This window comes from Mytilus galloprovincialis, chromosome 1 (assembly GCF_965363235.1).
Source record: "Mytilus galloprovincialis chromosome 1, xbMytGall1.hap1.1, whole genome shotgun sequence".
Classification (NCBI taxonomy): domain Eukaryota; kingdom Metazoa; phylum Mollusca; class Bivalvia; order Mytilida; family Mytilidae; genus Mytilus; species Mytilus galloprovincialis.
Genome location: NC_134838.1, coordinates 32145353 through 32157232, shown reverse-complemented (window position 1 = coordinate 32157232; position 11880 = coordinate 32145353). Strand labels below are relative to the sequence as shown.

General features: G+C 30.7%; 1 protein-coding gene across 1 annotated transcript; it reads right to left on the bottom strand.

The window, feature by feature from the left end:
- LOC143071608 (U3 small nucleolar ribonucleoprotein IMP4-like) lies at positions 1-11863 on the bottom strand. The gene is made up of 9 exons (XM_076246029.1): positions 11743-11863; positions 9767-9875; positions 9194-9277; positions 8717-8826; positions 8381-8513; positions 7501-7655; positions 5927-6021; positions 5263-5339; positions 1-336 (listed from the first exon to the last, which is right to left on the bottom strand). Exons 1-9 carry the CDS (start codon positions 11743-11745, stop codon positions 215-217), a joined length of 888 nt encoding a protein of 295 aa, XP_076102144.1. The 5' UTR covers positions 11746-11863; the 3' UTR covers positions 1-214.
- Between the last annotated feature and the right edge of the window lie 17 nt (positions 11864-11880).

The following is an 11880-nucleotide window of genomic DNA, read 5'->3' as shown; positions in this document are numbered from 1 at the left end:
TAGCTTTTTTTCTGAAATCTTTAATGTGATGAACTAATTATTGCACATCAATGTCTTGCAATAAGGAATAATTTTCACTGTCCTTTCCTAGTATAAAAATATTCTCAATCGTCCAGATACAAGTTGAGAGACCGTTGAGAGACCTTTCGCTCAACATATATGCTTGATTACTGTAGAATTCATGAACACAGTCTGCTAAAGTTTATCGTCTATTTCATTCATCCTCTGTTTCAGCCAAAAATTTCCTTTTCTTTGCTGTATTCATATAAGGTCTGTACACCCATTCTACATCAGCAGAATCCTTAGTATCAATAGTACCTAATATAATCTGGTATACTGTAAAAACAAAATGTCAATTTAATATAAGTGTTTGACAGAACAGGTCTTTATAAAACTACAGCTAAACTTTTAATTGCATGGATTAGTAGATCAACAGTCTGCACAAAAAAATATATTTCATCTACTAGAGAAACAAAATATCAAAACTTGTCCCTATATGGCTACAAATGTATATAAAATTTTGATAATTTTCACTAGCCTGAATCAATATTTATTAGCCTGGGGCATCAGAATAGTGGCTGACAGTGCAGCCTGGATCAATGTGGAACTAAAAGGAATAAGGTTCCTTGCATTTATAAAACAAAATGTTTTAGAATCTACAGAATAATATTCTTCGGGTGTACATAAGACATTATTCTGTTGGATATTATTATTTTTTATTTGTATCTTACAGATCTGTGTTATGACTTCAAACATCTTTTGCATTTAAATAACAATATGTCAAAATAACATTGTTTAGAGATCTAGATTTAGACAGGTGCCAATGGGGAACCAGATGCTCCGCAAGGTGCAGCTTTATACGACCGCAGAGGTTGAACCCTGAACGGTTGGGGCAAGTATGGACACAACATTCAAGCTGGATTCAGCTCTAAATTTGGATTGTGATTAAATAGTTGACACAGCATAGGTTTCTGACACAGAATGAATGTGGTCTAATGAACCAGGGATGGGGTAATTGAAAATGTAATGGTCATTAAGTGTAATGCATTACAATTTTCCATGTAATTGAATGTAATGTGTAATTGAGCATTTTTTTAATTACATGTAATGGTAATTTAATTAATTACATTGAAAAAAGCATGTAATGCTCAATTACTTTTGAATTACATTTCAATTACATGTACTTTATTGGTGTTAAAGATAAGGATTTGTGTTTAATAATATAAATTGTAAAATTATATTTATTTTTCAAATATTGATATCACATACTTTTTTAATATATAAAGTCTGTAATTCATTCTGAAGTTTTTATATTATTTATTTGACCTACATACATGACAGAATTATTTTGAATAGACTAAAATTATAATTTAAAAAAAAGTGAGGATCAAATATTTGTGTTGTTCAGTTTTTAAGAAAGATCTTTTAACTAAATAGATTGATAAGTAATTAATCACCTTCGAAAACAAAAACAAAAAAATGTGTCACTTTGAAAAATCATTCCTAGATACTTCATTTAGAATTTAAAATCGCTGCACACAATCACTTTGTCAAATTAGTATACACAAAAGGATTATAGAAATAAAAATTAACAGCTATGAAAACAAACAGCAACTAATCAGATTAAAATGTCCAAGGGCAATGCCACTATTACATGTATTTCATCTAATTGGCAAAATATTGCTAATATTTAGACATTTATATATACATTGTTTGTACTAAAAATTAGTTTCAATATTGTGACAAGCACACTTTTCAATATTTTTAAAGTAAAAAAAATTTTTTTTATTTATTTATAATTTCTTTATTGAATTATGTTTAATTTAAATGACTTCACTTGAGATGTCAAAATACACCTTGATGTATTGACAAGTTAATAGGAACAAATTCCCTCTCCTATCAATGTGATGATCTTCTGATCAAGCAATATCTGCCAGATATGTTCCTGTCGAAAGACTATTTAGAATTGCTGTCAAAGTGTACAGACAAGAGAGATTCAGACTAAATGACAAAACATTAAAAGAATAACTAATGATTATCAATTGCAACGCTTAAACTATGCTTACATGAATATTTTACACATGTATGTATAATATTGTTAAAAAATATGATGAAATGTAATGTGTAATTTAATTAATTACTTTAGTAAAGTAATTGTAATTTAAATAATTACATTTCAAAAACTGTGTAATGTGTAATTAGTGTAATTGATCATTTTTGCAATGTAATGTGTAATTTAATTAATTACATTCCTATGTAATTGACCCCAAGTCTGTAATGAACTTAAAATACTTTTTTTTCCTTTGAGCAATTCACTATGCTGTTGAATATTAATCCTCTCAAAAAAATGTTTGAAGAAATTTTCTTTTTATTTATGAAATCTGAAATGAGAAAAATTTAACCCCCCCCCCTTTTTTTTTCACATTCCCCTTTCCCTTTTTCCAAAACTGATCTCAATTCAAATTTCTAATGGAGTTTGCAACAATAACTACTCATTTAAATACATCATAAAATATTAAAATGTAACAAAAGGTGCTTGTTATCACTGAATGGTAAAGATTGTTTTAATTTATCAGTTGGTAGTAAAAGTGAATATACATTGTATATTGTATAAAACAATGATTTAAGTTGATTCAACTACTATTCTGGACAAAGAAAGATAACTCCAATCAATTGAAAATTTCTTGCTATTGCACAATATTGTGCAATTAGATATTTCTTACTATTGCGCAATACTGTGCAATTGAAAATATTTGCTATTGCACAATACTGTGCAATTGAAGATTTCTTGCTATTGCGCAATACTGTGCAATTGAAAAATTCTTGCTATTGCACAATACTGTGCAATTGAAGATTTCTTGCTATTGCTGAATACTGTGCAATTGAAAATTTCTTGCTATTGCACAATACTTAATATAATAATTTTGGATCCTGATTTGAACCAACTTGAAAACTGGGCCGATAATCAAAAATCTAAGTACAAGTTTAGATTCAGCATATCAAAAAAGCTCAAGAATTCAATTTTTGTTAAAATCAAACTTAGTTTAATTTTGGACCCTTTGGACTTTAATGTAGACCAATTTGAAAATGGGACTAAAAATTAAGAATCTACATACACAGTAAGATTTGGCATATCAAAGAACCCCAATTATTCAATTTTTGATGAAATCAAACAAAGTTTAATTTGGACCCGATTTGGACCAACTTGAAAACTGGGCCAATAATCAAAAATCTAAGTACATTTTTAGATTCAGCATATCATAGAACCCCAAGGATTCAATTTTTGTCAAAATCAAACTAAGTTTAATTTTGGACCCTTTGGACCCTAATGTAGACCAATTTGAAAACGGGACCAAAAATTAAGAATCTACATACACAGTTAGATTCGGCATATCAAAGAACCCCAATTATTCAATTTTTGATGAAATCAAACAAAGTTTAATTTGGACCCGATTTGGACCAACTTGAAAACTGGGCCAAAAATCAAAAATCTAAGTACATTTTTAGATTCAGCATATCATAGAACCCCAAGGATTCAATTTTTGTCAAAATCAAACTAAGTTTAATTTTGGACCCTTTGGACCCTAATGTAGACCAATTTGAAAACGGGACCAAAAATTAAGAATCTACATACACAGTTAGATTCGGCATATCAAAGAACCCCAATTATTCAATTTTTGATGAAATCAAACTAAGTTCAATTTGGACCCTTTGGGCCCCTTATTCCTAAACTGTTGGGACTAAAACTCCCAAAATCAAACCCAACCTTCCTTTAGTGGTCATAAACCTTGTGTTTAAATTTCATAGATTTCTATTTACTTAAACTAAAGTTATGGTGCGAAAACCAAGAATAATGCTTACTTGGGCCCCTTTTTGGCCCCTAATTCCTAAACTGTTCAGACCTCAACTCCCAAAATCAATATCAACCTTCCTTTAGTGGTCATAAACCTTGTGTCTAAATTTCATAGATTTCTATTTACTTAAACTAAAGTTATGGTGCGAAAACCAAGAATAATGCTTACTTGGGCCCCTTTTTGGCCCCTAATTCCTAAACTGTTCAGACCTCAACTCCCAAAATCAATCCCAACCTTCCTTTTTTGGTCATAAACCTTCTGTTTAAATTTCATTGATTTCTATTTACTTAAACTAAAGTTATTGTGCGAAAACCAAGAATAATGCTTATTTGGGCCCTTTTTTGGCCCCTAATTCCTAAACTGTTAGAACCAAAACTCCCAAAATCAATCCCAACCTTCCTTTTGTGGTCATAAACCTTGTGTCAAAATTTCATAGATTTCTATTTACTTAAACTTAAGTTATTGTGCGAAAACCAAGAAAATGCTTATTTGGGCCCTTTTTGGCCCCTAATTCCTAAAATGTTGGGATCAAAACTCCCAAAATCAATCCCAACCTTCCTTTTGTGGTCATAACCTTATGTTACGACGCCAACGTGATAGCAATATACGACGAAAAATTAAAATTTTTGCGGTCGTATAAAAACTTTTTTACAGCAAGGGTTGGCTCTTCAAATAGTTAAACAAAAATGCAAGAAGAACTTCTTTTTAAAATTTTACAGGTGTTGATTGTTATAGAAAGATTATAAAAGTCTGAATTGTGTGGGAAATAATCCCTTCTAGCCCACCCCCATACATGTTTTACTATAACTGTCCTGAATAATATGTAAAAAGCTTTTTTGTTCTTATGTTGTACTGTTATACCACTGTCCCAGGTTAGGGGGAGGGTTGGGATCCCGCTAACATGTTTAACGTCCACATTATTTATGTATGTGCCTGTCCCAAGTCAGGAGCCTGTTATTCAGTGGTTCTCGTTTGTTTATGTGTTACATATTTGTTTTCGTTCATTTTTTTTACATAAATAAGGCGGTTAGTTTTCTCGTTTGAACTGTTTTACATTGTCTTATCAGGGCCTTTTATAGCTGACTATGCGGTATGGGCTTTGCTCATTGTTGAAGGCTGTATGGTGACCTTTAGTTGTTAATGTCTGTGTCATTTTGGTCTTTTGTGGATAGTTGTCTCATTGGCAATCATACCATATATTCTTTTTTATATTTTTATATATCTATGTTAATTCGCAATAGAGCATGAAAAAAGAATGAAAAGGGCCATTTACTTAATAAAATTTTTAGTCCACTGGCACAGTTGACAGTACCCAGCCATTATCTTAAATGTCACCAGTGATTATGAAACACATAAATTTGACTTTTACATTAATCAAATATTTTCCTAAAGTTTATGCATTACTTACACTGCATTTCAAACCTTGGACCAACTTCACTTAATTCAATGTCTTTCCCCTCTTCACTTTTCTTGTAAACATGGTGCCTAAAAACATAACAGGTATCAAAACTTAATTAATCAAAATGTTCCGGTTCAATCTGATCAAGATGTTTTAATTGACATCGTTTCATATATATCACCTTTTTTCACTTAAAATTTTCTTATAACCTAAAGTTCAACTTTTAAACACAAAAAATCAGCTTGCATTTAAGTTTTTAAAAGTAGTATTTACTATGTACAAAACATTTCTAGAATTTTTGATTGCTGGACTTTTACTACTCTGATATGCTACATACATACATCAGGTACTAACAAATCTAATGGTAGTGGAGAGAGAAATCAGTTAAAACAAATTTGAAGACCCATGGTAGATTCATGTACAAACTGTTTTTTGCACTATAATAATGTAAATTATGCTACATTTCAAAATTTATCTTCACAAGAATTCCAGCAAAATATTTTTGTTTCATTGCAGTTGAAAGACAATGTGTTTTGAATATTTGTATATTTGAATAGTCCTGTTGATGGATAAATCACTTCTCTTGTTATTAAAACATGTATTTCAGAGATTTCCTTAATCACAATAGTGTAACTTATAAAGGAAATAAATCTATTTAATTTTATATATTTACCTATATGATATAAAGTCATCTTCGTTAGCAAATGTCATCACTCTTTTGCTCTCTTCCTTTGGTACTGGGAATAAATACTTTAAAATATTCATCACCTGAAATATTCATAAACATTGATTAATATGAGAAATGTATTGTCTAATATGGGGGTTCCCTGCTCGTCACACTTGAATTGTAGTTTGTAAAAGCATTCACATAACTTCTACAATTTCAGAAGAAGAAAAAATAATTGCATGTAAACATCAGCATGATTTTTCACAATCAATACTTGAATATTCCCATTTTTAATGAATGAATTTTCATTAAAAGATAGAATTCTTTTATATTAACATCATTTCCATTCCAATATAGTGTAGATAATCTTACAAATAATGCAACTTTCATTGATAAATAGCTATCTTTTATATTTCATTATTCAAGGGAGATAATCTCATTTATGACTGGTTAAAACATTTTTAACCTTTGTGTTTTTTTCCCTGTACAAGACGCAAATCAGGAATGTATGTCAGAGTTCGCAAAAACATTTTTTGACCCTTCATTCATGGGATCGACAAAGCAAGATTATTTGTCAGTCCTACACAATTTTAGCCAGTCCTAAAAAATCTGTAAATTTTATCCTGAATTAAAAATAATACCATATTTCATCGAAAAATAATTTTATTATTATCAGTTTTATTTTTCACAGCCACGGACAAATTAACAATAAAGGACCAGTTCTGTTCTTCTGATTGTTCTTTTTTTATTTTTCACAGCCACGGACAAATTAACAATAAAGGACCAGTTCTGTTCTTCTGATTGTTCTTTTTTTATTTTTCACAGCCACGGACAAATTAACAATAAAGGACCAGTTCTGTTCTTCTGATTGTTCTTTTTTTATTTTTCACAGCCACGGACAAATTAACAATAAAGGACCAGTTCTGTTCTTCTGATTGTTCTTTTTTTATTTTTCACAGCCACGGACAAATTAACAATAAAGGACCAGTTCTGTTCTTCTGATTGTTCTTTTTTAAAGTCATCTTCACTATCCTTTCATTATCTGAATCGCTTTCTCAGTATTTGTTATCTCCATTGAAGGGATCAATTTCTCATTGTTTGCCTCATCCAATTTAGCAGACCACATGTAGGTTGCCACTTTGGTTTCAGGTTGTTTATAATAGAAAACCAGTACCGGAAATAAGCAGCAGGTACATTTGATCTGATAAACACGTTCTGGAATTGGTTGCGGTACAACTAACAACAGATAAAAAAGGCACTGCAACAGCCGTTTTTACATCAGTCATTGGGACTAGCATTAGCTTTCAAAATACTGGTCCGAGCCTCATTTTGAACAACAGGACCGACCATTTTCGCAAACTCTGGTATGTGTGTCACTGGTCGACTTTTTTTTTGATTTAGTACTTACAATTAGATTTTTGCTAATCCATATTTATTGTGTTACAACTGGTCATCTTAAGAGGCCATGTTTCACAGTTGTAGAATGGATGAAAAAGCAATATAGTGAGCTTTAAATATGACTTTTATTTTTAAATAACTTAATAACTTTTGCATAAATATTAAACAGATTATTGTCTTACCCTTCTTCCAAGTCTTGTGGTGAGTTTATTAAATATGAGATGTGGATAAGCCTCTGACATAGTCCCTACGTCTGGTATGTCATGTCTCATTATAACATTGGATAATGTAAAGTATGCTGTGGGTCCATATGGCAGATGACATACTACTAAACCATCTAAATAAAAAACATAAAATAAAATGAATAATTGTTATTTGCAAAATTCCATGATATCAATTTTATGCATATTCTGGACACATATGGTTAAGATTACAGTGAATATAGTTCATTACAATATGTGATTTGTATCTATTATTCAAGTAAGTCATCCCAATATGAATTTAATACCATTTCAAAATTCAGCAAGTCTTTGAAGAATAGATGAACCAAAACTTTTCTGGGGAAGCAACAAAGGACCCTGACAATTACGTACCTAATTCTCATTGCAACACCATTGTCAACCAACAATGGGTTGTTAAACCAGTCTAAAAATTTCATTACAGATAGATCATGATTCATTTTACACTTCACCTCCATTTCAATTTTGCTCTAGCTGCTGTAGTTTTTGAGGTATAAGCCAAAAACTGCTTTTGTTCCCTATGTTCTATTTCTAGCTATGGCGGCCATGTTTGTCGATGAATCAAAACATCAAATACAATAATACACTAAATACCCTAAGGAAAATTCACTTAAAGTTTAAAGATATTTGGCACAGTAGTTTCAGGAAAAATTCTTGAAATAGGTTACAACAGAAAAAGGAAGCAGACAGACGCCTAATGATGGTTTAAGCTCAAATCGAATGGCCCTTGTAAACTTTAAAAATGCATATAACTCAATGAATTATCACTTTATCTGGAGCATATCAATCCGTAAAACCCCTTCGAGAACCAATATAGAATTACCTGGAACACCTCTATGTTCATGTAATATTACAAGATCTGTGACATCATTGGCTCGACAAGCTTCTATTATCTGTTTTATTTCATAGTTTCCTCTGTTAATTCTTTGACTGTTAGGGAAGATCAACTTCATCTCCTGTATAAATATATAAATTTAAAAAATTAAAAAACAAGAATGTGTCCATAGTACATGGATGCCACACTAACACTTATCATTTTCTATGTTCAGTGGACTGTGAAATTGGGGTCCAAACTAATTTTGCATTAAAATTAGGAAGATCCTAAATAAATACAATATTCATAATCAAAAGTTAAGTGGTGCCATAAAATACAACAAACCTTTGCAAACTGCTTGAGTTTAGAACTAGGATCTCTGGAAGTGGTGACCATGATTTTAGGATCTTCGACTCCAGCCCATTTATATTCATCATCAATGTGAGTGGTTAGACCTTATAAAATTAATACATAAGTTGATTCTTTAATAAAATCATACAAAGTTTTTTTACTCATTTCTGAAAATAATGCTGATTATCTTTAATTGGCAAAAAAGTCATCTATCAGAAGTCTTTTATTTAAATACATACATCTTTTATTTAAAATAATCTTTAGCCAAATGTCTTGGCAGTACAGACATGTCCTATTAACTGCTTCTAACGAAAAAATGGGTTAACAGATGATGGGGATTTTAGACATTCTAACATCATCTAATAGCCACATATTCAAAATAAGAATTTACTTTTGTCTTTCATTTTTTTAAAAACAAAATGGTGTAAAAAATTAGATTTTCTGAAGTCTGTAAATATAAAATGACAATACCATCAGCCCCTTTATCATCCCAGTCCAAGGTCTTCTGAAGGTCAACAGCATCATTCTGTAGATCAGTGGGTATCTGTTTGTTATCTGCAATATAAGTGTTAAATCTCTGCAAGATGGATGATGAATAAAGTAAAAGACACTCTGACCTCTTCTCTTTTGATAGGTAATATTCTAGAAAATTTGAGGCAGTCAATTTGTTTAAATGGTGACAAATTTATATTCAAGAAAACAATCACTGTGTATTACCTTTAAATGAGTGTAGATTTTTATTTAACAATTATATTTAATTGATTTTAAGATTTTATTCATTAATATTTCAGTCAAACTTAGAAATGAATGTAAATCTAAGGATAACAGAATATAAATCCCAGCGATTGCAATATTTTTTTTTAAATGAGACCGTCATCATCTGGCCTTGCTGTCATAAAACTTTTGAGCACGATTTTTGTACTCAAGACTCAAGAATCAACCAATCAAAATACTGGATTTTGTGTTTCGAGCACTTATTTTGTACTCGGAGTACTGAGTAAAGTTTTCTGACCGAGAGCCCAGATGTTTTCTCTATTCTCTTACCATCTAAAGCATTCTTTAATTTTTGCTTTTTCTCTAGAATTGTTCTCTCTCTATCCTCTATAGATTTTCTGTATATATACTCTCTTCTAAGTCTAGCTTGTCTTTTTAACTAAAACATACATATAAAAATATATAAAAAACAGGATTAAATTGAATTCTAAATTTACAAAAAATGTATATTGATGAGTGATTTATCTAATTAGTGTTTGGATCTAACAATTTATTTTACGTTTCAGCTATAAAAAACATCTAGTATAAAGCCCAGACCCACATCCCAAAATCCAATTGACCTCGGCTCCACTAACAAATTAGCAGTTTAATTTATACCCTTAAAATGATATAATTAATTAATTTAAGAATTTCGGGATTATTTTTCATGTTTAAATTTTCTGTCTATCTTTCATAGTTTTACAGATGATAGGCAAAAGGCTTCAAACATACAAAGTTGAATGACAATATTTGCAAGTTGACTTAATTTGTATGACTTGGTTTGCTGATAATATTTTATGACACAGTTGATCATCTATCTAATTTTTATTGTATGTTAAGTTTATTTCTTTCTACATGTTCTATTTTATGTTATCAAGAACTTTGTCAAACAAAAAGGAAAAATAAAATACTTTAAGGGCAATAACTCCCAAAAGTATTTTGATAAGTTTGATCAATATGAAAGTGGGTAGATTATGACATTCTGAGGATTTTTTCCTTACATTTGTACATGTACATGTATATATCAGAGTCCACTCTTAAACAAGCCTTTCTCTATTTATGTATGATATACATGTACAGAAGTCAAATGTATATACATTTATCATTCATTCCAAAGTTAAAGTCTTTAATACCAATGTCACCTGTTTTCGACAATATGCATTGTTCATTTCAAAACAGTATAATAGTATTTCAGGGTTGCGACTATATTTTAGGCATTTAAAGTATCAAGGGGAATCAGGGGAGAATATTGTTTTCAAATACTGAAAAAAAAACATTAATTAAATTAAAGAACCTTTGTGAGCACACTCACATACCCCACATTGTCACTGGACAAACAAAACACACCAGATTCCTAAGTTCAAAGACTCATCACTCTACAAATGTCAACTGATTTTTATTACCCCTTTTGCATTATATACCATTCTGTGATGAAATGAATATATGAAACAATAATAAATTTGAAGCGACAGATTACAAGTTTGATACTCCTGCATCACTCTAACACTTAGTTTGAATGACATTTTATTGATATTATCAGAAATTATTAGTATAATAATGAGTACTATTATAACACATGTCAGTTTCCATATCATGTTTTTTTTTTAAATAACTATGACTTGACAATGAAATCACCTCAAGTCCCGACAATATACATCTTCCTGGTTGAGGCAAACTTAAGTTACAAACAAGCTTACAGACAGACATACTAGGGTAAAACTTAATGTCTCTTCTGCAACACTGCCAACAGAAAATATGCAGAGAAAAATGCACTAATGAGAAAACAGGCCGTTAGTTCTCATTGAATTGTCTTACATTCATGTCATTTCAGGACCTTTTATAGCCTACTATGCGGTATGGACTTTGCTCATTGTTGAAAGCCGTGTAGTGACCTGTAGTTGTTAATTTCTGTGTTATTTTGGTCTCTTGTGGAGAGTTGTCTCATTGGCAATCATACCACATCTTTTTTTTATACATTGGGATAATTCGTGCCAACTGGACTGAAGATTTGAGGATTGATGAAGTCAATGGTCCACCTGTTCACTAGAATCTCTGAACCAGTAAGCGAAAATTGGGGTATGAGGCGGTTGGAGTATTTTGGTATTATCTCTTACTATTTATAGTATAATTTACTAGTATCAGAGTATAACTTGTATAAACATAATTTAGCCTTTTCTACTTTGCTTAGGGCATAGGCTCTGTCACAAGGTACAAATATCAATATCTATATTAAGGCATCGTGTTTGATGTCTTGGTTTATCCCTTACCATTTTGACTTTCTTGTTTTTCTACATTTCTATTTTAAGATAAATACGAATACAGCAGGGGAATTGATAGCAATACAGAACACGTGTTGACGAAACGGAAGTAAACAGAACAATGGTAAAACCAAATTATGCTATTAT

Bases quoted from the DNA above. Each gene is read 5' to 3' on its own strand.
- LOC143071608 (XM_076246029.1), bottom strand. The intron at 6,022-7,500 runs GTAAGACAATAA...TGAATATTTCAG, and splicing joins CCACAAGACTTGGAAGAAGG to GTGATGAATATTTTAAAGTA. The intron at 337-5,262 runs GTAAGTAATGCA...TTGTTTTTACAG, and splicing joins TCCAAGGTTTGAAATGCAGT to TATACCAGATTATATTAGGT.